Raw genomic sequence first — 25910 nt, forward strand, 5'->3', positions numbered from 1 at the left:
GATGATAGATAAATGATGGATTATAGATGAATGATGGATGATCGATGATGGATAATAGATGGATGATTGATGATTGATGGATGATTGATGGATGAATGGATAATGGATAGATGATGGATGGGTGGACAATGGATAATGGACAATGGATGGATGATGGACAATGGATAGATGTATGATGGATGATGGATTATGCATGGGTGGATGGTGGATGATGGATGATGGATGACAGATAAATGATGGATTATAGATGGATGGTGGATGATAGATGATGGATAATGAATGATTGATAATGGATGATGGATGATTGATGGATGAATGGATAATGGATAGATGATGGATGGATGATGGATGGGTGGACAATGGATGATGGACAATGGATAGATGGATGATGGATGATGGATGATGCATGGGTGGATGGTGGATGATGGATGATGGATAGGTAGATGATAAATAGATGAAGTGAGTCAGAGCTCCTCATATGCTGCTTTCAGTCCCACACACAGCTCCTCTTCTATGCTACTCCCTTTTTAAAAAGTAGTCCACATATGCATTCTTCATTTTCTTAAATAAGCTGGGTAGAAGTGAATAAAATTGTAAAAAGTAATTGTCTCACAAAGATCTTCTCTACCTACTATAACCTAATACTCCCCAGAAGTATTTTTGTAATTGAGGTGATATTATTATCACATAAAATTAGCAGTTTTAAACTGTACCATTCCATGGCATTTAATGCATCCACAGTGTGGTCTAACCACTACTTCTACCTAATTTTCCAGATGTGTTCATCACCCTCAAAGAAAACCCCATCCCCACTGAGCAGTTACTTCCCATTTCCCCTCCTCCAGCCTCTGGAGCCACCAGTCTACTTTAGAAGTCATTTTGCTGGGAGCCCAAGGTTTTAAGGATTGAACCCTGAGCTAAATCCTCAGCCCTTTTTATTTTTCACTTTGAGACAGTATCTTGCTGTCATTAAGTTTCCCAGTCTGGGCTTGAACTTGCAGTCCTCCTGCCTGAGCCTCACGTAGTCCTGAGGTCACAGGCAAGCACCACCATTGCTGGCTCATGTGACTCTTGGTGGTCATCTTCCACATGATCACATGATCACACATCTATGACCACAGTGTTCCCTCAGGTCTTCCTGTGCTCTAGATTCTCTTCTGAGTTCTTCCTGAGAATAGACCCATTGCTCCCCATGGTAACCTATGAATTTGATATTGCTATTGTGGCCATCTTACAGATGCATTGTGATTCTTCCCCAGATAATGAAGCAGTAAAAAATAAAATTGGGGGCTCTGTCCAGCAGGTGTTCCTGGGAGTCCCCAGGCCGCTGCCCAGATAGTCCTCCATTCCCATAGAAGGTTCTGAGGGGTGTGCTTCCTACATTTCTTGGGAGGATACAACTCAAAAACAGGCCCATGGGCCAAATATTTTTAAAAATCCTTATGGTGCTGGGCCATTCTTATGGAATCTAGGGCCTCTTGCATGCTAGGCAAGCACTTTACCACTGACTACCTTCCAAGGCACAAGTTGTCGATGGCTGAGGGACGGCCATTTTCTAGACTATTCTTGGTCATTGGGAGGGGTGTGTCTAGGGCATATGCGCAGATGGGGCTGGGCCAGACAGTGTGGGCCAATCCCAGGAGAAGGCAAGTGGATCTGTAGGACAATTGGACTGGTAGTAACGCATGGCCACTTTGTCAAAAGATATGGTCTTCTCTTCAAAAACTTAGAATAAGCCAACTGAAAATGACCATTGCGGTTCTCTTTGGATGCTTATGGATACCAGGCCCTGTACTTTACAAATAGCATCTTTCAATAATCCTATGATGTAAGCTCTGCTACTGTACCCATTTTACAATCAGTGAATTCAAGGCTAAAAGAAGTATCTTGATTTGGCTTCCTCCAAGACAAGGATTTAAGAACAAGTGGTTTATTTAGGAGATAACCGCGAGGCACCAGCGGAGGAGAGAGATGAGCAAGGAAGGTGGCTGTGAGTGCAGCTGTCACACAAGTTACACCTGGGGCAGCTGGAGCTGACTCCTGCTGGGGAAGCCAGGGGACTGGTATAGAGCAGGCATCTCAGGGTGATCCATCAGAGCGGGCAGCAAGGAGAGGCAGGAAGCTATGTGTCATTCACCAACTGCTGGCACTGCTGGGCTAAAAGCTGTGGAGTGTGAGGATTCATTTTCCAGCCACTTCTCTTTGCCCTGGAACTCTAAGGGGAAACAGCCCCTAACCGGAGTCAGTGAGGATGGGGCCCAGGGGTGGGGCACCAATGCCAGTACCACTTTCCAGCGGAAGTGAAATCACTTACCTAAGGTCCATGGCTGGTAAGTGAGACCCAGCTGAGAGTTGAGTCCAGTCCTAGCTGGGCCAAAGCACACCCACCACCAAGGAAGGAGCAGGAAAGAAATGGAAGGACAATGCAGTCAGCCCTCTGTCCCCCTGTGTTCCACCTCTACAGATTCAACCAAGTATGGGTAGAAAGCATTTGGAGAAAATCTGCCAACCATACTGAATGTGTATAGACTATTCGCTAAACAATATGGTGTAATCACCGTTTACACAGCACTGACGTTGCATAGGATATTGTAAGTGATGACTTCAAGCATACAGGAGAATGTGCATAGGTTATGGCAACTGCAGTCTTGCATGGCTTAATGAAAAGGATATATTCCAGGAAACGTGTTGTTGAGCTCTTTCGTCATTGTTGTATGAACATGATAGAACATACTTACACAAACCAAGGTAGCTATCTGTACAACTTTATTAGCTCCTTGCAGCAGTTTCTGTCAGGTAGGCATTATTAGTGTCCCGTTCCCTCATGCAGAGTGGAGGCACAGAGATATTCATTCACTTGCCTGGGGTCACACAACTATTGAGTAGAGTGTTCATGGTGTGATCTTCAGGAATGCTAGAAAAGCTGTGCTGCATGAAATCTCTCCCACAGACCTGTCTGAGATTCTGTCATCGTGACTCTATCCTTTTGAAGGATACAGACACCGCGGCTGGTCCCCATGCCGATGGCTCTCAGAGACCTCCTGGGTCCACCTGGCAGCAGTGAGAGACAGTGCTTCTTCATGGCCAGAGCCAGTGCTCAGCCTCCTCAGCCCCAGAATCTGTGACCCTGACCGCAGCCCACCTCCATCTCCAGTACCTGTCTCCCCTGAGCCTGCTTCTCTGATAAGACGTTGGGAACATGGTGGTTTGTGTGTATCCAGCAACAAGGCAATCAAAGCCACCTTTCTTTATTCTGCAGTTACACTGGTTTGGCTTTTTGTTTTAGAATAGTTTTACAGAAAAGTTGCAAAGAGGGGCTGGGGATTTAGCTCAGCGGCAAAGCGCCTGCCTGGCAAGCGCAAGGTCTTGAGTTCGGTTCCCGGTACCAGAGAAAAAAACAAAAAAAAAACAAAAAAAAAAAAAAGAAAAGTTGCAAAGATAGCACAGAGAGTCCCCTGTGCCCATACTGGGTGTCTCTGGCTGTGGACACCCGACAATAGTGTGGTAACTTCGCCACAGTCATTGGTGTTAAGCAAAAGTCTATACTGAAGATTTCCTTCATTTTTATCCTTCTTCTGTCCCAGGGTCCCATCCAGGACCACAGCACATCTAATCATTGATCCCTTAGGCTCCTCTTCTTTGTGACAGTTTCTCACACTGTCTTTTTTAATGACCATGAGGGTTTTAAGAAGCACTGGTCAGACACTTGGTAGAATGGTCCTCCGTGGGGATTTGTCTGATGGTTAGACTGGGTTAAGGGACGCCGCAGAGGTAAAGTGCCAAGGATACACGACACCAAGTTTGTCCCTTATCAGGCCCGGTGACATTGACCTTGACACTGAGATAGTGTTTGTCTGTTTCTTGACTTCAAGTTACTCTTTCCCTCTCCCTTTCATACTTTCCTCTTGGGAAGTCACAGGGCTCAGCCCACCTGCAAGGAGGGGACAGTTGTGTTCTGTATCCACGATGTATTTGGAATTCTGCACAAGATATCTGTCTCTTCTCTTCTATCTATTTATTGATTTAATCATCTACTTAATGACAATATGGAATCCTAGAATCTTATTCTATATTTTGGGTTACACTGCAGTGTAATTATTTTTTATTATTATGTACTTTTTTTGTTGCATGAGTCATTCCAACTTTGGCCACTGGGGGTGTCCCAGTTGGCTCCTATATCCCTTTGACACAACCCATTGTGTGTGTGTGTATGTGTGTGTGTGTGTGTGTGTGTGTGTGTGTGTGTGTTGCATGTGTGTGTCTTGGTTGCTTGGCACACTTCCTTATTTTGTGGCAATACAAGATGCTACAGCCTCACCTTATTGCTTGCCCCATCCTGGAGTCGACCATTTCTCATTGGTTGGAGAATGGTGTTAGAAAGCAAAGTCTGGGTGCTGGGTATGCTCACTGCTACAGGAGTGTCCTTGCTTCTAGGCTACAAGATTGTCTTCAATGAGTGAACCCTCTTTGGAGATGGGGAGTAAGCATAAGAGTAGCAGGCAGTGAAATGTCATATAGACCCACATACAGGTGGTTCAGAGCCCCTCGCTCCTGTGAGCCCAAGCTAATGTCATTCCTTATTAGTTTGGCGTTAACCTTCAGTGAGGCCCCTCCTGTGCCTTCATGAAGCCGAGGCCAGGGAACAGGCATCGTTGGTTGTTGCAGGAGCACTGAGCACTAAGCACCAGCTCTTATCCCTCCAGCAGCCTAGAGAGCGGGGTGCAATCTCTGCGGTGAGTGCAGGAGGACACTCAGCCCTGTGGTGGCAGGGGACCCATCCTGAGCAGCATGGCTGCTCAATGGTGGCCCCTGCCTTGAATCCACAGCTGATGGCCTTTAGAGGCTTTTAAAAAATACAGTGACCGGGCCTCAACCTCAGAAACGCTTATTTCTCTGGTTTGGGTTGGGCCACATTCCCTGAGTATGTTTTAAAAGCTCCCTGGGTGATTCTGATCTGCAGCCAGCACAGAGAATGCTACTCTGCGTCATGCTACAGCTATGTTATAAGTAATGAAGAGAATGAGCCTCCGTTTCCACGTATGTAAAATAAAGGCAGTGGGCACTGTCTTTTCCTCCACTTCCAGTCCTTGCACCGTTCCGCACACTCTCCCCAGCTCTGTTGGCTCAGGGCTAGAGACGTGAGGACCTTTGCAGCAGGTCTGCCCACTCACACCTGCATGTGTCCAGGGTGGGGTCTGACCGCTGGACTGCCCACCTCCCGGGGTACAGAAGCCCCTGCAGTTGTGGCCTCTTGAAAGAACCAGCCGCTTCTGTCCCTGCCCTAATGAGCATGATTGGAAATTTTCCTCAGGCAAGTGGAAAATAGTCCTAAAATAACAAAAGTGGAAAAGCAGAGGGCTCTGCAGGCCAAAAATGGATGGTGAAAACAAAAACATGCGTGGTGTATGCTGCTTTCGATTTTTATGTATTTCAAGGGAGTGGGTGCAGTGGCTGCATCTTTCTCTTCCAAAACATACTGTACCCCACCCACAGCGGAGTCAGCCCTCCCAAAGTCATGCCATCATCCCTGCAAAATTCGTGCCAGCTAGGGTAGAGGGGGGAGGCGGTTTTCCCACACGGGCTGTGACAACCTCCTGGGTTGCATAATGCTACCTCACAACTAACTCTCTTACAAGATTCTAGGGGCTGGAAAAGATCCCAAGGCGCTGATGCTGGAAGTATTTCCTAGAAGGAAAGTGTCCTTTGAGGCACTAGGTCAAAATGGAATTCATTTAGCTTCAAGTCACAACGGTTGGCAGGTGGACAGTCTGAGATGGCCCCACTGACCTGTCCCATCGTGGGTGCAGCTGCTGGCTGGGCCACGTGACGCCAGCAGGCTAGCTCAGGCTTCTTCACAGTTCTGCCTCAGCCTCAAAGGGTGGGCGGGGAAGTTCTCATGCCTCTGAGGCCTGAGCTCAGAACTCCACAGTGTCTCTTAACTGCCTTCTTCTAGACAGTGCCAGCCCCAAGCTGCTCTTGCACCTCTTGGTGGGAGGCGTGACAAGAGCTCTCTAATCATTTTTAATCCACCATGTAGGTGAGTGATCTTTGAGTCACTTTTTCCTCTGTCTCCTTTTGGTTTTGCTTAAAGCACAGTAATAATCTTACTGCTAATTATTTATTTACCAAGTGAGATTGTGCATTTAAATATCTTCGCACATGCTTTAGCACTGCTCAATGATAGATAATAGTAGTCCATAATAGTAATAAATTGTTATGATTAAGTACATAGTCTGTGCCAGGCATTTGCATACAAGATCAGCAGTTCTTACAGCAACGCTGAATGATGACTATTCCTGTGCTCGTAGACAGATGAGGGAGTGACAGTAACCTCCCTGGGGACTTGCAGCTGGTAGGTGGTGGAGCTGGAATCCGTGCCATATCACATCCATGAGCATGTGGCTGCAGTGGTAGAGAGAAGTACTGGGGGCTTGGGAGAATTTGCACGTAGAGCCCCCGGGGGGTGGAGAAAGAGCTCTGGGTGGCCCAGCCAGCTGTTCAGTCCCCTGGGTGTGCTGAGCAACCCCCGTTGTTGTGGTAACGTCTCCTTTGACTATAACCAGGCTTCCCCAGTGAGAGGATGCAAACAGGCACTGACTTTTGTCTGAAACTTCCAACTTACATGCAGAGAATTCCCCACAATGTAGAAGGCTTTTTCGGAAGTCACTGCCACACAGTGTCACTGTGTTTTGAGGTGCTGCGCCTGGATACCTCCAAAGAGGGCTGCAGCAAGTAGCTCAGCAGCTAGACCTCATCAGAGGGGCACCGGACTGACCCTCTTACTCTCATCGGCAGAGGCCAACAACTGACCCAGCTCTGCCTGCTGTGGGCACCTGTCAGCCTGGCCCTCAGCCTCCACCACCTGGGCAGAACCTATCAGAGGAGCCGTGCTGAGCCCAGACTGCTCTGCTGCCCCACCTTGGTACTCACAGCCGCTTCTGCCCCCTCATCCTGGACCAGTGCCTGCCTTATTGTGATTTTCAGATAGAAGCCTACGATTTAGCCCAGGCAGAAGAGAAGAGTTCAATGGCCGTGCTGCAAGGGTAGGTGATAAGTGTGTAGAACTGGGACTTTCCTGTCCTGCAGATACCGCTAGGTAGATACCGCAGTCATGATGGCCAGCATCAAGTGACAGGCTACACAGTGCTGGGGACTGACACCTGGTCTGCTTCCTGCTTCCGCATTGCCCACTGTGCAGCCTTGGGTTTGTTGGACGTCCCTGTGCCCTGGGTCTTCCTCTACCGAAGGGAATGGTTACAGACGTGCCCCACGGTCGGGGAGAGGACTGAGTGATACCAACCCTTGGCACACAGTGTTTCAACTTCCAGCTCCAGCCCATCACTGAACCGCTCTGTCTTCTGTTTATTGTGTTGCATTTGCCCCTCCTCTTGCCCTAGATCTGTAAATGTTGTCTTCCCAACTCCTGCCTCAAGGAAGTCTCTCTGCTTTCCTTTTCATGGTAATCCCACGTGGTAGACAAATGGCAGGTTCCAGGTAAAGCAGAGACTGGGAAGCAGAAGAATGGGGCTCAGCTGGGGGTAGGGGTAGATGGAGAGTTGTCCTTAGAGTGCGCCCTGTTGGGTGTGTTCTTCTCCCCGTGACCTCTTCCAACAGAGTCTTGTTCTGGTCTTTGTTTCTGCTGGGTGGTAGCAGATGTTGTTACCCCCACTTACAGATCAGGACACAGGCGAAGGGACAGAGTTATCTGGGGTCACAGAGCTGATACCTGGCTTCTCAGAGCTAGCTGGAAGCTAAGAAAAAATGCAAATAGTAGCTGGGTGTGGTGGTGCATGCCGGGAATCTCAGCATTCTCGGAGGCTGAGGCAGGAGGGTCAAAAGTTCAAACCCAACCTGGGCAACATAACAACTTCGCAAGACCTTGTCTCTAAAAACCAAAAAAAGGTTGAGGATGTAATTCAGTGCAAAGGTTCTGCATTCAATGTCCAGTACAAAGAAAGAAGGAAAGAAGGAAGAGAGAGTAAGAGCAAGCGTGTCCTCCCTCGTCTGTTGGAGAAGTGCCCATCCCAGGTCTCTCGTCTTCTTTCTCTCCCTCCAGCAACGTAGGGTGAAAGCAAGTTCCATTCTGAGCAAAGGGAGCCAAAACGATTGCAGGGCGCATGGAGGGAGGGCCCAGTGGAGACAGGCAACTGGAATTTATCACGGAGTTCACCATGGATTCGAGGTGGGGACAAAATAAAAAGGGGGCAAAGAAACCATTGTAGAATAAAAATATATGTTGTGCTGTGACCCTGACCCCATGTAGGGATCTCCTCTCTCTCTCTCTCTCTCTCTCTCTCTCTCACACACACACACACACACACACACACCTTCTCCCTTATGAAAATCACAGGTCTTCTATTTTATTTTTTGCTTTTATTTTGCAAGGAAAATCATTGGTGGCATCACACCCATGCGTCATGATTCACCATTTGAAAAGCACTGCCCTTGTTTCCCAGCCATGTCCAAGATGGGCAGGCGCGGCTTGGCCGTGCCCCTGACTTTAACCATGACCAGGGCACATGTCCCCGACTTGTGAACTGTAGGTGCAAAGGGCACATTGTCGCAGCTAGACAGGAGCCCATGTTTTGCTTTCAGTTCAGCAGGGCACCAGCTCCCTCCCACCCCCAGCCCTGGCTCGTGTTCAAGGGTCAAAGTTTGCTTAGGCCAGCAAAGCCTTTTCAGAGCATGGCTGGCTCCTGCTGTGGCCTCTTTTCCGTAGCCGGCAAAGAGGCCCTGGGGACACCCCAGATTCACTCAGGGCACACACACTCACACACACACACACACACACGCATGCACACACACTCGCCCACATGTACTCACACATTCATAGAATAGACATACTTGAACACTTACACATGTCCACACACACGTATACACATACCCTGTCACACGCACACACATTCACACACTCAGCCTCACACTCTCCGTCTCACACATACTCCCATTACGTTCTGACACCAATTCTTCAGTCCCATCTGGGTGTGCAGCAGTTCAGTTTGGCCCCTACCTGGAATTGCAGAGATGTCACAGCTAAAGGGAAGGCCCCCTACAAGACTACCTTTCGGATACCAGCCACGAACGGGGCTCCCAGACTACCCAAACTTCTGTCCGTCGTGGCTACACATTGGAGGTTTCTAAAGCCCCTGTTCAGGCTTGAGAGAATGCCTTATAACTCACTGAAAGTGTCATTGCAATTACAGCTTCATTACAAAGAATTCAACTCAGGAGCAGCTGAAAGGAAGAGGCACATGGGGTGAGACGGGAACCCACATCCTGAGAAGCCGAGTACTTCTCTGTCCCTGTCCAGCAGCGTGTTCCCCAGCCAGGAAGCAACCCTGAGCGCCCAGCTCAGAGCTTTTATTGAGGTTCCATTTCATATGCATAACTGACTAAACCGTTGGCCAAGTGAGAGAGCCCCATCTCCAGTCCCACCCCCACCATGAGGTCAGGACGCTCGTCGCAGTGTGACCTTTCTGTGACCCTCTCTTGGAACCGTGGCCCGGAGTCACCTGTTATCATTGTCTCAATCTGGTCAAGAGGGGCTCCTCATGTGTGACAGACTTATGTGGCCCTCAGGACATGGGGCAGAAGGATGCCGCCTGAGCTCTGTGCCAGGAATCGGGGTGAAGGCCAGCTATGCTTTTTATTGTACCACACTCACATAGATACATTTACCCCACTCTCACTCACCCCACATACACACTCACCCACATACACTCACTCACCTGCACACTCGCGCACTCACTCGAACATTCACACGCTCACATTGCCCCACACACTGCTGGAGCAGAGGCAGCTCGAACCCCTGCGGCACAGCCAGCAACCTCTTCCTGGAAGCTATGTCCTGGGGTCAGTTCACTTTCAGGTTAGTGCCCAGCGTGGGGGGTGGTAGAGCCCAGGCAAAGCGTCTGAGAGAGCAAAAGGGCTGGTTGGGGCATCTGTTAGTGAGAGGCCTCCTGCTGGCCCTGAGCAGTCCGCTCCCCCTGCTCCCCAGTCTGACAGCAGCCCTCACCCACATGCGCTCACACACGCTCCAATTCTCACATCCCCCCCCCCCCCACCCCCCCCCCCCCCCCCCCCCCCCCCCCCCCCCCCCCCGCCCTGCTCACGACGACGAAGGACCACTGTACTCATGTCCCACCACGGTTCCATGAAGAATAAATTCGCTATCCCTGTTCCAAAGGGCTACACACACTCACGGAGTGCAAGATCTCAAGTGAATAGCAAGGCGAGGCCTGTGGTGGCAGCAGCACCCCAGGTCTAGTTCAGAGGCCTGAGTGCAAATCTCAGCCCCAGCACTTCCTGCTCGGTGACCTACGCCATGACTGCCTCCCTCTGCCTTGATTCTCTCTCCAAAAAGATGGGAATAATAATAGCATCCCCCACAGATTTAATAAGAAAATTGAGTGGGATCTAGCTTACTATTGTTCAAGCGTGGGGGTGTCTGTGTCAGCTGCTAGGAGTTGACAGTAGTGATATTATTATGTTTATTAACAATACTGCATTAACAATTACAATGCTACAGCAGTATAATCAAAGATTAGTCACACACAAGTGACAGTGGCAGCAGAATCTGGAGCCTAGCGGGAATTCTCCAGAGCTTCCCATTGTCAGGTCCATGTCCTCGCCCTGTGGGATCCCAGAGGCCCTGCGCCCAGCATGCCCTCAGCAACTCAGGCCTCACTCCTGGTCCTGTGACAGGCCGGGCGCTTGGAGACTTAGACTGCAAGGCAGGGGCGAGGTTAGAGGAGAAGCCGTGTCCTGGAGGCTGAGGAGATTGCAGGAGGTGTTGATGGGGAAGGAAGGACAAGCGTGGGCAGGGTCAGGACTGAAATGAACATTGTAAACCAACAATCTGTGACAGGCAGCGGAGAGTCCCCTCCTGGTGACCGCAGTGGGGAGGGCCCTGCCCGTGGGACCCTCCAGGAACACAGCAGAAGCCTTGGCAGAGCAGGGGATGCAGGGATGACACGATGGTTCCAGCTCAGACCTGGGCCAGTGATTGCTTACTAAAGCACAGATGCGTCCTAGGGCCCAGAGATATTGTCCAATCAGAGTGAGGGATTCTGCTGCAGGAGAAAGCCTGTCTCAGCACCATGACAGAGGATCTGTACAGAGCAGCCTTGAAGCACAGGGTCCTGAACATCTGCACCAGTGTGTGGGGCTGAACAACTGCAGACCCTGGCCAGGCCACCCTTCCTGAGTGTGTTCCATGGGCCCAGCCCTTGAGCCCACCTGAGAGAACCGCATCCGTGGGGAATCAGAGAGTGCCTCAGTTTCTTCATCTGTAAAATAGAGATGATGGGGCAATCACACCATGCAGTAATTGAAAAGATGGGACCAGCTAACATATGAACCAGAACAGTTCCTGTCAGATAGCGCTTCATGTCAAGTACTAGCTATTTTCATTTTTTGCAGGGGAAAAAATGTAAATTAACTGATACTTGTGATTGTTTCCAACAGCCTTCCCCAGAGCCGTGTGCTGGGGAGTGAGTTGAAGGTCACCCGAATGTTATGATTCCGTATGAGCTTCCTGTACGAGGGCTCTTCTAAGCACAGGTCCCTGGACACCCACACCACACTCAGCTGTAGCCCCAAATGCAGAGAATCCCAGGGGTAAGCACAGGAACTTCAGCCTCCACCCCACGGATTCTGGAAAAACAATTTCTCACCCTCTGAGAAAAACTGACTTGGTTGATCTGCCCAGTGGCCTGAGAAATCAGGACTCAAGGAACCTCAGTTTGGACATGGGCCAGGTGACCTGTGGCTCTTGGGGTAGAAGCCCAAGTTCTCTTGGGGGGTGCTTAACCGCCTCTCCCTTGTCTTGGGACAAGGCTTCCACCCACTGTAGACCTTCTCGTCTTTCATTCCCTGAGCTGCCTCTTCTGTTTGGTTTCAGTTGTTCCTGGTCCGCCGGGACAGCAGCCTGAAGCGCCTGGTGCTCTGCGTCCACTTCCCGTCCCAGAGTGACGGCTCCCCCGAGGTGCTTGAGTATACCATCAGAGAAGAGAAATCGAGTAAGTGCTCACCCTTCTCATTCCAGCTCGACCTCAGCAGCAGCAGATGTAGCACCTGCTAACCACAGCCTGTCCTCTCCGCGCCTCAGTGTTTAAAATTAGAAGAGGGAACGCTGAGGCAGCCGGCCAGGCTTGTTTTGAACTCAGCTTATCACTCAAAAGTCAATGTTAATTTCCGCCCCCCCTCATCACGGCTTGTTGGCTGCGCTTCTTTGTGGCCACAGTGAAATTTCTTCTCATTAGCTTACCACAAGGATGCTGGAGAAAAGGGAAGAGCAGGGAAGAAGTGCTGAGCCCGCTAGCTCCTAGTGCCAGCTTGGCACCCAGTCAAGCCATGATCTGGGACATGTTGCTTGGACTCTCTGAGCCTCAGTGTTCTGTGAAATGGACACAATTGTCACTGCTTCACTTGTATTCCAGAGCTTTGTGAGAGTTCAGTGGGCAGGCACTTTGAAGACAAAAGTCTTATGTGTGCACAGAGCTGCCAGAAGCAGGTCTAGGCCTCAGGGGACAAATGTTTGGGGGGGTGTCCCAGTCCAGGGTGAGACCCTGATAGAAAACATTTCCAGCTTGAGCCCCTCTGGGCTGCTGGGCTCAGCCACCGGAACCAGCATCCCCTTGTCCTCATGGGCCACATGTGCGCAGACCAGGGATTTAATCCAAAGAGTGTATCAGAAGAATCCATGGAATATTCCAAGCACTGGTCCATCTCTTCTTGGAAGTGGATACGAGTACTGCACAAATCCTTTTACCCTTGGTAAGCAGCAGGCTGACAGCAGTTAAAGACGGCAGGTGAGTATGCTCAGGCACTTGTTTCTCAGGCAATCCTTGTGCTAACACCAGGACATGCACAGATGAGTACGACGGAGCCAGCTGAGCCCTTAAATTTCAGTACTGTGACTGGGTGGGGGACTGAGAGTAAGGAGTGCTGATGTGCTTTAGGAGCCAGAGGGGGCAGTATTGAGCAAGGCCAGGCCGCCGGAAGGCTTCCAGGAGGAAATCCAGGGGACTAAAGCTGGACCCGCAGCCCATCTGTAGTTTCGCTCTTTGTAGTTCTGCTCTTCGCCCCAGCCCTTCAGGGTCCTCCTTTCTACGCCTCTCCACCCAAACACAGCACACCCCCATAGGCGTCTTACCTGGTTTCAGTGCTTCATTTCTAATTAGGAGGCTGTCAAAGGAAAACCAGAGCTGGACGGTAGCTACAAGAGTAATAACAGATTTTGTTCACAAGCATTGCATCAGGGGAGAAAGGGAACTCAGCGTAGAACTGGCCAATTTGGAATTCAGCGCGAGCAAGTAGGAATTTATAGCCAAGGAACAGGGTGGGGGTCAGCAGATGGAAAATAACTCAGAGGAAACTGAGGGTAAGGAGAGATTCTGGCTAAACTGATCTAACCGGATTCTTGCTGAGGGCCAGGGTAATCAGACTTGGGCGGGGAGGATCGGAAACTGATCAGATATAGTGAACAGACAGCAAGGGTGGACGGCAGTTGTCCCTTGCTGAACTGACCGAGCGGTTAGTTGCTAAAACTGGATTTTACAAGGATGTGCACGGAGGAGCCTGGGAGAAAGGCCAGGAGTTGATTAGTTTGGTGTAGTAGACAAGTTTTCTCCCACCCAAGGGACAAACCAGGGCGTTCAAGGAAGGAAAGAGCTTATTTCCCTAAAGTCTCATTTTCCTCCCAGGGCCGTGAGATAGCATCTCGTTTCTATTGTAAAATTGTTCGATGTACAATACTCAACCTTGCTGAGATCAGAGAATCAGACAATCCGAATCAAACCAGCTTCCAAACTCTTCCAATCCTGATTCATGCGCATGCACTGAGAGCACAGAAATATCCTCTATAAGGACATTTTGCCAGGGTCTCATGTTGCTTTCTTGTTATATTACTCACTGCTCCCCGGGCCTCCCTCCCCTTAGGTCCATCACCAGGCAAACCCAAACAATACCCAGAAACAGCAGGTGCTTTGTTTCTCTGTGCTGCCAGTTCGCCACTCCTACCCGTCTGCTCTCCACCGTTCTCCTTAGCATCAGGATCCAGCGCAGACTGTGGAAGCTACCCACCCTGTTCCAATCCCATCTCTGCCTCTTATGACCTGTGTGACCATGGGCATGATCCGCTACCTCTCCCATCCTCACTGTCCTTGTCTATGAGACGGGGGCACTGTGAGGAGTTATTGTGTCCAAAGTGTCTAGGCGTTGAGGAGGAAGCAAGCAAGGGAAAAGCCCAGGCCCGAATTGGGCTTGTTTTTGAGTTCCCCGTGCAGACTGGAAGCAAGGGAAGGAGACTGGGGATGTCCCGAAAGCCCGTGGTCAGCCTCATCTGTGGCCCCAGGCTCTGCTCTTAACAGGAAACACTCGCCTTGACCATCTCTGTACTTGAGCATCCTGTTTCTTGTGCAGAGTTTCTTTGAAAAGCCCCAAGCCAGTTAGTGCCATGAGTATGTTTCTCTCATGGGAGCCACTGGCTGAGTTCTTGGCAATAATGTCCCCTGCAGCATGGCTGAGGGGTTGGCTCCTATCTGTTCCTGGGGGTGTGGTGTGGTTTGGCCCCCAGAGGAGGTGAGCACCAGCATTCAGGAAGGAAGCAGGAGGCAGAATTCCATGATGACTCCGAGGGCCCCACTCAGAGATGGCAGATGCCACTCCCCTTCACGTCTCACAGGCTAACAACACGGTCATGTGGCCAGGCCGACACGGATGGGATAAGAAGTCTAATATTCCTGCATACCTGTGACCAGCCGGGAGGGAGAGCGGCTCCTCTGAACAAGTAATGCCTTGGGGAGGGGTCCAGAGAACCAAGGGAAGGGGTACTGGCTTGGAGAAGGGGGTACAGGGTAAAAAGAACGGGACCCTGGATGGTGGGGGCTGGGCCAGCTTCTCCATGATAGCCCTGCCGTTTGGTGGCTGAAGTGAACCACCTGGGCAGGAGGACACTACATGGTGAGGATCCCTTATCTGAAAGGCTTGGGGCCAGAAGTGACTTTTTGTGAATTTTGGAATATTTTCATATACATAATGAGACACTTTGAGAAATGAGACCCACAGCTAAACATGAAATTCATTTGTGTTTAGCATACACATAGCCTGAAGGCAATTTTATATAATATTTTTAGTTCATCTGCAGTTTGACTCTGACCCATCATGGGGGATCAGGTGTGGAATTTTCCATACATACTATCACTCAAAAAGGTGTGGATTCTGGAACATTTTGGATTTCAGATTTTTGGATTAGGGATGCCCAACCAGTACCTACTTTTCACCAATGTGCTTTGAAGATGGTGGTGATATTGTATTTGCGGGATAGCATTTTTCTTTTGGCTACTAAGAAAAAAGAAAACCAGTCGATCTGTCCCTGGAAGAGGAAGCATGAGACACTGAGGGGCGGCGTGGGATGGCCTCACAGGAAGTGAGCTGCTGGCACTCGGCGTCTGAGCCACAGCCCCACTTCCTCCTCCCAGCTGACCCCCAGCTTTAGAAAGCGCTGTCTGCCCAGCTCAGGTGAGATGTGTTCTCCTCCAGAGCAAATCTCTCGCTCTCAGGCGTCTGATTTAGGTCAGGTAGTTGGACTTGGTAGATATATTAGTACCAGGGAAGGGAGCCTGTCTCCGGTCAGGTGTGGTGAAGCCTGTGCTCGTCAGGGCTGGTGCAGGACCTTTAAACCAGGGAAAGGAGAGATTCTAGGGAAGTTTCCGAGCAGCAGAGATCTGTGCGCAAGGGCAGGGCACAGTGCCACTCAGGATGCCTTGATGAGCCTTTCTCTTTGTGCTCTTGCATTTGACCATCACAATTGAACCATTATCCTAGAGGGAGATATAACCTGTATTTAAATCAAAATGTGTTAAGGCCATAAAAATGTGAGAAATGCTTTTGATTATTAAAGCAGGGCTTGACATAGAGGACACACCCTCTTGCTTGTTCCACGGAAAGAAAGCATGCAGTATATCATGGTGGAGCTTGTACCATTCTTGTGAGTACAAGCTTCTTTTGAGAACATGAGCTTTGGAAAGGCTGAACGGTTTTTCTTGTTTGTTTGTTTTTTGTTGTTGTTGTTGTTGTTGTTTTACTCTTCTTTTTTCTTTTGGGGAGGGTGGGTTTTTTTCTGGTACCGGGAACCGAACTCATGACCTTGCGCTTGCCAGGCAGGCGCTGTGCCGCTGAGCTAAATCCCCAGCCCCCTACCCTTCTTTCTTCACTTTAAAGAGAATAGCATGGTGGCGCATACCTGTAATCCCAGCACTCAGGAGGCTGAGGCAGGATGATCACTGCAAATTCAAGACCAGCCTGGGCTACAAAGTGAGCTCAAGGCCAGGCTGAACTGCATAGCGAAACCCTGTCTCAATAAATTAATTAATTAATTAATTAATTAAAAATTTTTGAAAACATTAAAAATGATACAGAATATCAAAACAAGATGATAAGAAATCAACAATGGTTGTTATATTGCGTATTGTTTTCTTCAAAGTAGTTGCTCAGATTGCCAGATATAGGCACGCAAAATTGATCCAAAAAAAAAATGAAACATTAACTGTTTCTTTCAATAAACCAATAGAAATTAGTAGTACAATTATCTTAGCTGTCTTGTATATATATATATCTTTTTCCCTTCTTTCTTCTGTCTTTTCCCTCTTCCCAGTTGTTCTTTTGAAAGTTTTTATTCTTGTGACATCAGACAAGTTGCATAACCTCCCCATGCCTAAGTTTCCTTGTCCATAAAATGGGGACATCTCCAACCCAGCTGCTGGACAGACTGAGTGAGCCAGTCAGTAGGTGCATGTGGGGGCTTGGGCCAGCACTGCCTGGCGGGCGGGAAGACCTCCCACTTTATCTCTAACTGGGAACGTTCATGGGAGAAAGCGCTCGCCTGCCCGTGCATAGTACACATCGCTGCTGATGAGTACTTATAATTAGCAGCTCATAGCTCACACCTCCAAACCCCCTACTTCCTGTGCTGCCTGGCCCCGGAGAGCTCCTCTGAGAAGCTCATGTATCTTACACTGGTTAGTACCCAGAGAGGTTTTGGCCAAAATAACCAGTTTATTTCTGTGTTCAGCTTTCTCCCTTTTCAGCTTCCAAACTTGGGGCCAGACCAAGAAAAAACAAATACAGGGCAATTTAATGTCCAAGGACTTTATTGTAAACCTTTGGTGAATTTTTTTTTAAATGGATTTTGAATCATAGTGGTGCATACAGTTTTAGTCTTTCTTTTTCACTTAAACATTTTCTAATGAGCTTTCTGTGTGTCATGTAACATTCCAAAGGTTTTGCAGCTAGTTAAATATGTGCCAAATGGCTTCTAAGGGAAGACACTTGGAACAGATTCTCTGAGACATGGCCCTGACATGGGAGAGCGACACACACACACACACACACACACACACGCACGCACACACATGTGCGCATGCACACTTAGCCACAAATACAAACCAGGTCCTCTTAAGGATTAGAATATAAGTGTGCACTTGAGGGCATCTAAACTGATTGCTCTTGACTGAGCAGGATCACCTCGGGCTTCTTTTGGTGTTGGAGGTTGAGAAATAATTGTGAGAAAGTGAAAATAGGGAACAGGCATGGGACACTGAGGCCCCAGCCTGCCTGGAGGCTCAGAGGCTGGCAGGAGAATCTGCACCCCTCTATAGAGGTGAAAGACCAGAAGAGGAGGTAAAGGTGGACCCAGGAAGACAGGGGTCAGCCAAGTCGCCAAGGGCTGTGACAACCTCCTCAAAGGTGTTAGGGGTTTGCTTTGTAGCACTGTAGGAAGCCACACAAAAGTTTTTAGCGTGAGGTGGCCCAATGAGATCAACATTTTAGAAGCACATGGCTGTGTGGAAGCTGGAAGGGGCAGTGACCAGGCCAGGACAGAGGAAGGGAGGCACAGGCAGGGGCCTGGATGGCTGCCAGGAGCAGGGCTGGGAGCTAAGGAAAGGGGTGGCCCCTGCTGTAGTCACTGACACAGGAAAGGGAGCCCTGGGTGAGCCGAGGCCTTGTGAGATCGTGCTACAGTGCTGCTCCAGGAAATGTGGACAAGGGAACTGTGAAGGAGCTTGTTTAACCATAGAGAACTAGACACAGAACGAGGCTTTGACAGAGATGGAGAAAGATCCAGAGCACAGGATCTTCAGGGCAAGAGAAGGAGGAAGATGAAGGAAATGTGTTGGTGTCATGAGTGGCCCTGGTCTGTGTGCGCATGGGTTGCCCCCTTCAGGGACTTTGCAGCTTCAGAAAAACCTGTGTAAGAGAAAGCAGCTTGACTCAACTGTTTTAAGGATCCATAGGCCTCTGTACAGCCACCCCTCTTTGAAGGGTGACTAGAGAAGTTGTCCAGGAGAGCCATAGGCCTGGGCAGCATGTGTCTGAAACAGTTTGCTCTCCTGTAACAGAAGACCTGAGACTGGGTAATTTATAAAGAACAGAAACTTATTTCTCACAGTTCTGGAGGCCAAGAAGTCCAAGGTTAAGTCACCAGCAGCTCTATTATCTAGTGACAGTTGGTCTCTGCTCCCAAGATGGTGCCTTGTTGTTCAAGTGTCCCGTGGAAGGAAGGGTGCTGTGTGCTCATGTGGCAGAAGGCAGATGAGCTGAGGAGCAGAAGGCTGTATGAAGTTTCTTTAAAAGGGCTCTAGGAGGGGCTGGGGATTTAGCTCAGTGGCACAGCACCTGCCTGGGAAGCACAAGGTCGTGAGTTTGATTCCCCGGTACCAGAATAAATAAATAAATAAATAAATAAATAAATAAATAAATAAAAGGGCTCTAGGGCTGGAGGTGTAGCTCAGTGGTACAGCCCTTAGGCCTTGGATTCGCTTCCCTGCACCACAGAATTAATAGTGGCCCTAACCCCATTCACAAAAACCCCACGGCCTTAGTGTCTCTTACAGAGCCTACCTCACACTGGCCTGAATTCAAACCATAGCGCTCTTTTATAAGGACACAAAAACCACTCCTAAGGGTAGAGACCTCATGATTTAATCACCTCTGAAAGACCCCCCTCTCTTGATACTGTGGTTAGGTTTCAACATACAAATATCAGGGGTCACTGATATTCATGTGATAGCAATGTGTAAAGTAGGCAGCACTTGCGTCTGGGGGCACCCACGTGCCTTTCACTGGTTCTGCCTTCCTCCCTGAACACCTGAAACCTGGAAATTCTCCACTCAATAAACTGACTTACCCCTGTGTGTGAAAGTCTGACATTGCCATAAAGTAATGTTCTCTGCTGGGGCTCTGTGCATCTCAGCAAGCGTGAAAGCCCAGGTCTAACGTTACAGTGGCGAATGTCAGGCAGGGCAGGGCAGGGCACCTGGTCTGTAGAAGCCCGCCTCCTCCCTGTGCCCTGTGCTTGGCCAGGCCCTCCTCTCCGTAAGGCTGTGTAGTGAGCAGGGAAGTTTCATGATCCATTCCTTGGGTGTTCTTGCCTGTTTGGAGCAATCTCTCCCTGGCTGTCATGGTTTGGCAGCCTCTTGCGGGAGTGGTGGTCGCTGCATCGCCATCTGGAGCTGATGCCCCATCTCTCTGCCCCCTTCCTGGGTATCATGCTTGTTCTCCACCGCTGCACCTGCCATGTGCTCTGCCCTCCGCTTTGGGCTGCTCTCTGTGCTCCTCTTACATCTGGTCTTCGTCGTCTTTGTCACGTGATGCATGTTTTCTCATCTTCTTTCTCCACCCAGCCTGGAAGCTTCTTCTAGCTGGGCTTGTGTCTGACAATAACTGTGATCCCCATAGCCCAGCAGAGGGCAGGGCTCACGGTAGCCACCCAGCAAGCACAGGATCCTTGATCACTTGGGTGGTAATACCTCACTCCTCTGCAGAGAGATGGCCTGGTCTGGAAGGACCAAGAGGGTTGATTTTAGAACCCAGTGGCCCCAAACTCAAACCACATCCCTTTGCTTTGCTCTGTTGTGAAATCTCAGCACTCTCATTCAACCCTTTGCCTCACTAAGCCTTGCCTTTCTCAACTGTGAAATGGACTCAGAGTCATAGGTGATTAACTGGACCTATGTATGGTAGTGCCAGGCTCATAATAGGTACTCATAAAGCATTACTTGTATGGGCTGGAGGTGTGGCTCGGTGGTAGAGTGTGTGTTTAGTGTGTGCAAGGCTCTAGGTTCAATTCCTAGCATTACACACAAACATTACTCATCTCCATCTCTAACTGACCCCTTCCCGTGTGGCATGGATCTCATTGCTAGGAAACCTGATTTTGATCCTGTCTGGCATATAAGAAGCTGAAAGTAGCCATTCCATCCTCACAACAAGTGAAAAGGCTGAGCAAACTGAAAAAAACAAAGAATTCTTTTGGGTTTTGCAGAGAAGTGAGAACACAGAGCAAGAGACTGCCCCTCAAGTCAGAGAGGTAACAGGCCAGTTCAGAGAACTATCACCTCCCAGAGCAGAAACCCACAAACACAAATTTCCATGTGCCATTTCGGAGGTGGGGAAACCCAGCGAAGTTGCAGGGGGCCAGAAGCTCAGGGAAGGGGTGTTAGGGGACCCATGATCTAGGGGTTCTTCATTTCTGACAGCTTTACCAGCAGGAGCTGGACCATGTTCTCCCAGAGAATCTCTGGTACTTCAGCCAGGGTAAGGGGGAAAGGAGCTGTTGGGATTCACTGGAATATTCTGTTCTTCTGTAAGATCTGCCCTCATGAGAATCTTTAAATAGAGCTTGACCAGCAGGGGTGTTTATTAGAGAATAGCCCACCTAGGAAGAGGGAAATGCCCAATTCTAACCCATTCCAGCTGTCCCAGAGAAAATGGAAGATGCCATGAGGCACTTGTGAAGTTCACAGTCGAGGCCCTAGCTGCCTGAGCACTGAGACTTACAGGCCTGCAAAATTCTGTCCCCACCACATCACTCTTGGCCAGTTCATAGCAGCCCCTCTAATCTAGTGTATCATGCTGGGTCATCAGGGAAATGCTGCAAGGCACACACACGTTCTGGAGACAGAACAAGCATTAGAACATATGCATACATGGCAGAACTGTGGGGATTATGAGACCAAGAAATTGAAGCAAATGTGATTCAGATGCTTAGGGCTCTGATGGATAAAATCAACCTCACTCAAGAACAGATGGGCAATGTAAGCAGAGAGGAGGACGTTCTAAAACAGAGCCGAAAGGAAGGGTAGAGGTCAAAAGCACAGGCACCCAGATGAGGGATGCTTTGGAGGGGCTTGTGGCAGACTGGACAGGGCAGAGGAAAGAGCATCATCTGAGCCTGAGCACGGATCTACAGAAACCACTAATACTGAAGGCAAAGGGGAACAAACTGACAGAACCAGAGCAAGGTGTTCCAAGACTGCGGGCAGCTAGGAAGGGGTAACACACTCGTAGTGGAGTACCAGAAGTGGGAGAAAGAGGAAAAGGAAAAGAAGATGCATCTTAAACAACAGCAACTGAGAATTTCCCCACATTAACATTAGACACCAAACCACAGATTCTAGAACCTCAGAAGATGTTAAACAGGACAAATGCCCCCACCCCCCAAAAAATGGAAAAAAAAAAAAAAACTAACCTAGGTATATCATTTTGAAACTACAGAACATTATAAAGGAAAACTCCTGCTATACAGTTCAAAGAATGGTATGAAATATTCAAAATGTTGACAGAATGAAAACAATAAATGTCCGTTGAAAATTCTGAACCGTGCGAAATCATCCTTCAAAAATGGTGGAGAAATACTTTCTCAGACAAGCAAACAGTGAAAGAGGTTGTTGCTGTTAGATCTGACTTATAAATGCTAACGTTTCTTTAGGAAACTGGAATTTCCATGAAAAAACTGGCAGTGGGAAAAGGGAAGATGAAATAAAAACTTTCTTATTCTTAATCAATCTAACAGACACAGCTCACACAAAATAACAACTGCAACAACGTACTTGACCATATAGCCATATATGTGTTCATGTGAAAGCGAAAAGAGTAACAGCAATGATACAAAGGATGGGGAGGAGAAATTCAGATAATTGTATAATTAGAAGGTGCTCACGTTCCCTGTCAAGTATGATGTCATTTGAAAGTGTACTTGGACTACTTGTTATATAACTTGTAATCTCTAAAACAACCACTAAAATACTTTAAGAAGAAATCCCTTAAAAAGAACTATTCCTGGTACTAAAAAAAAGTTTAGAAAGAACTATGTCTAGTTCTAATAAAGGAGGGAAGAAGGAATCATGTAAAATGCTCACTTAAAATCACAAAGCAGAAACAATAGAGGAAAACAAAAACTTAACTAAAATGAAAGACACAAATAGAAAACAGTAGATATCAAGCAACTCTTTGCTAGATGTCAGTCGAACCATGTCAGTAATGGCTTTGAATGTCAGTGGTCTAAGTACACCAATTAAAAGACATTCTGGGGGCTGGGGATATAGCTCAGTGGCATAAGCACCTGCCTGACAAGCGCAAGGTCATGAGTTCAATCCCCGGTACCACGAAAACAACAATAAAAGACAATCTGTCAGAGTGAATCAAGACACAAGACCCAACTATCTGTTGTCTACAAGAAACCCACTTTAAATACAAAGACACATCTACATTAAAGGGAAATGGGTGGAGAAAGGTATATCATGCTAACCTTAGTCAAAAGAAAGCAGGAGATGCTATTTAATTTCAGACACAGAGACTTCAGACCAAAGAAAGTTATCAAGGTAAAGAGGTACGTTATATGATGATAAAAGGTCAGTTCTCCAAGGACACATAATAATCCTTGGTGTGTGTACGCCTAACAACAGAACTTAAAAGTATTTCCAAAACTGGTAGAATGCAAAGAGAAGTAGATAAATCCACTGTTATAGCTTGGAACTTCAACTCATCTGTGTCAGAGATGGACAGATTTAGCAGGCAGAAAATCAGTCAGGACATAGCTGAACTCAACTACAACTTCTATCACCTGGATGTGATGGACATCTGTAGAACACTTCATTTAATAAGAGCACATTCTTCTCAAGCTCGCATGGAATAGTCACCAAAATAGACCTCCTTCTGGGTTATAAGAACTTAAGAAATGTAAAACAACAGAAAACATATATTGTCTGCTCTCTGATCACAGTGGAATTCAACTAAAAATCAGTAGCAGAAAGGGTGGCCAACCCCTAAGGACTTGGTGGTTAAACAATGCCTCCAAACTACACATGAATTAAAAAAGAAATCCCAAGAGAAATTCAAAAATACTTTGAAGTAAATGAAAAGGAAAACACAACTTATTAAAATATGTAAGATACAGTGAAAGCAGTGCCTGGAGGGAAATATATAGCATTGAATGCATATATTAGAAAAGAATAAAAACTTGGTTTCATATTTAATTTTCTTACTTTACTAACTCTGGAAAGTAGAGCAAGTTATTTGACTACTGATTCTTACTTCTGTCAGCCATGCAAGGATACCTTACTTCTTGGATACCTTGAAGGATACCTTGACTACTGATACCTTGACTACTATAGGATACCTTGGATACTACTTGAACACTGTAGGATACTACTCAAAGATACCTTGACTACTGAATCTTACTTCTGTCAGCCATGCATGATACCTCCAAGGAAGTTGTTAGAACAGACAAGAAAAGCTTTGTGAAGATACCCAGACTTTGGCAGATGAGCAAGAGTGCTCTGAAGAGTGGTATGCTCATTCATTCATTTATTCATTCATTCATTCATTCATGTACCTCACACCTCTCGAGCTCTGTGTGGTGATAAGATAGGATCCACATCTTCAAATTCATGTCTGGCCAGGGTTGGGGCAAAGCAGACAGTTGTTGGACAATGTGATCAGGGCTCTTGTGATCAAAATGAGCCAAGTGGCACAGTAAAGGAGAGGGCTGCACAGGTAGCACTGGGCGAAGGTCCCTTTGTGGGCACAGATGTGGAACTGGATCAGAATCTGTCCTTAAAAGCTCACGTGGAGCCAGGCATGGTAGGACACACTTGGGAGGCAGAGACAGGAGGATCACTGAGATTTCAAGGCCAGCCTAGGCTACATAGTGAGTCCAAGGCCAGCCTGAACTACATAGTGAGACCTTGTCTTGAAATAAAACAGAACAAAAGCTCACTTGGGCGGCTGAGTAGAGGCGGACAAGAGGAAGAAGCAAGGCAAAGTGCCTCTGTGAATGTTCTGCGTTTCTCACATCCCTGCACAGAGGCTCAGCTTGTGCTGAGCAGATCGCCCAAGGGCTTTTAAGGAGATGTGCCTAGGAGACTTAGCTCTGGGGGAGTTCTCCCAAAAGGGAAAGTTGACTGTTACCTCTGAGCACCTTTGGCCCACTTCCCAGATTTGCTTTGCTCAAAGCAAAGAGAGTTCCAAGCAGCTTCACCCAATGAAGTGTGAGTAGCCTTCAAGCCAGGGGAATTTGGGTGGATGTCAGTGAATTGGATTGTCTTTGCACTCCCCCAGTAATTCATTGTGTGACCTTAGGCAAGTCACTCAATATCTCTGAGCTTCCTGGAGAGGGCAACCCTTGTCCAGAGATAGATACAAAATACCCTGGAAAGGTAAAGCTCCACACATTTCCTTAACCCTACATGTCACATGCACCTGGATTAGAAAGCCTCACCACAACCTTGGAAAATACATGTTGCTCAGCATCCAGAAAGCCCAGCTGGCCTCCTGGAAAGCCATGTTATTACACCTGTCCCACCAGCTTCTCCTTTCTGCCCAAACTTTAAGGAAGAAGCTGGAGATGAGAACTTCTGGAAAATTCCATAGAAACAGAACAAGAACATGGTGTCTTCCCTGGCTGTTTGTGTCCATCTCCCCTTATCCATCCAGGATCAGTGGATAGTTTATACTGCTTTTATCAGCAGACCTGTTCTAACGGCCTGTGTTTTATTGTGCTTCCTTGCTGTCTCCGTCTTGGTTTCTACAATGGCAACCTTCAGAGAACTTACTATATTAGTAGAACATTCCAGAAGGAGAAATCTCTCTTTTTCCTTTCTAGAATGTCCTTCTAATGTAGTTCCCACACCAGGGCTGTCCTTGGCACCCACAAAAAGAGGGTTCTCCAGTTGATACCCAGCTCCCCAGTATCTAAAGCCTGAAATCTCATTCTTATTCAGCCTTTGGCTCATTACTAGGGCCTGCTGTGGGGCAGGAACTGTATGGCTTTCAGTTTATCTGTCTTCACCACCTATGAATAGGTGCTACATTCTCCATTCTGCAGCTAAGGAAATTGAGCCAAAGGAGGTAACTGGGCTTTAGCTCAGGCCTGGAGATGCCGTGGGCAAAGCTCTTGCACCCGGGCCAGGTGGTTTCCTATCTTATCTCCTGTCTTCCTCCTCCACATGACTCCAAGTCAGGGCAGGGAAGGATGGCAGAGAGGGAAGCAGGTCAGGAAATGAAATATCCTAAGCATGGCATGTCTTGTTCTTTCCTCTTTTGGCAGAGGATTTATTTACCAGAGCACTTTGGAATTACCCTCTGAGTCTGAAGCTGAAGCTAAAAGCATGGCATTGTTCATTGCAGAGAGCCCGAGTCAGGCAGGAAGGTGGCTTCAAGAAGGACAGCCCTGGGAGGAAGGTCACCAAGTTCCCAGCCTCCTGATGGTCAAGGGAAGGTGGACTTGTTTCTGGATTATGGCTTTGTAGCACACAGAAACTGAATCAGACCTGATTTAGAGATCAGCCGTGTGTATACTCTTCCCAGCCTGGGGAGAAGTGCGTTAGGGAAATTGGCCAAGGTGGTAAGTCAGGCTTGTTTTGCCTGGAGAGGGAAACATTGCCCCTCACACTGCTGCTTCGATTCTTTTCCTTCACTGCTCTTGCCTGGGCACCAAGCACCTTGGAACTTCATAGGATCCTCAAGTTGAAGCGGCTGCTTTCTGGGCATCCTTGAGGGGTCCTTCTATGGTACTTGGGGCTGCCCTCTCTGTCAGGATGATACCCTGGACAACCTCACCACCACCA

The 25910-nt window shown here is 48.2% G+C and overlaps 1 protein-coding gene across 1 annotated transcript in view; it reads left to right on the forward strand.

The window, feature by feature from the left end:
* Positions 1-25910, forward strand: part of Rin3 (Ras and Rab interactor 3) — a gene marked incomplete in the record, with an annotated part of 120707 nt that overhangs the window by 35738 nt on the left and 59059 nt on the right. The window contains 1 exon segment of the mRNA XM_013517215.1: positions 11903-12020. Coding sequence (XP_013372669.1) covers positions 11903-12020 — 118 coding nt within the window.

Source organism: Chinchilla lanigera, unplaced genomic scaffold (genome assembly GCF_000276665.1).
Source record: "Chinchilla lanigera isolate Chin_1 unplaced genomic scaffold, ChiLan1.0 scaffold00037, whole genome shotgun sequence".
In the NCBI taxonomy this organism is placed as follows: Eukaryota; Metazoa; Chordata; class Mammalia; order Rodentia; family Chinchillidae; genus Chinchilla; species Chinchilla lanigera.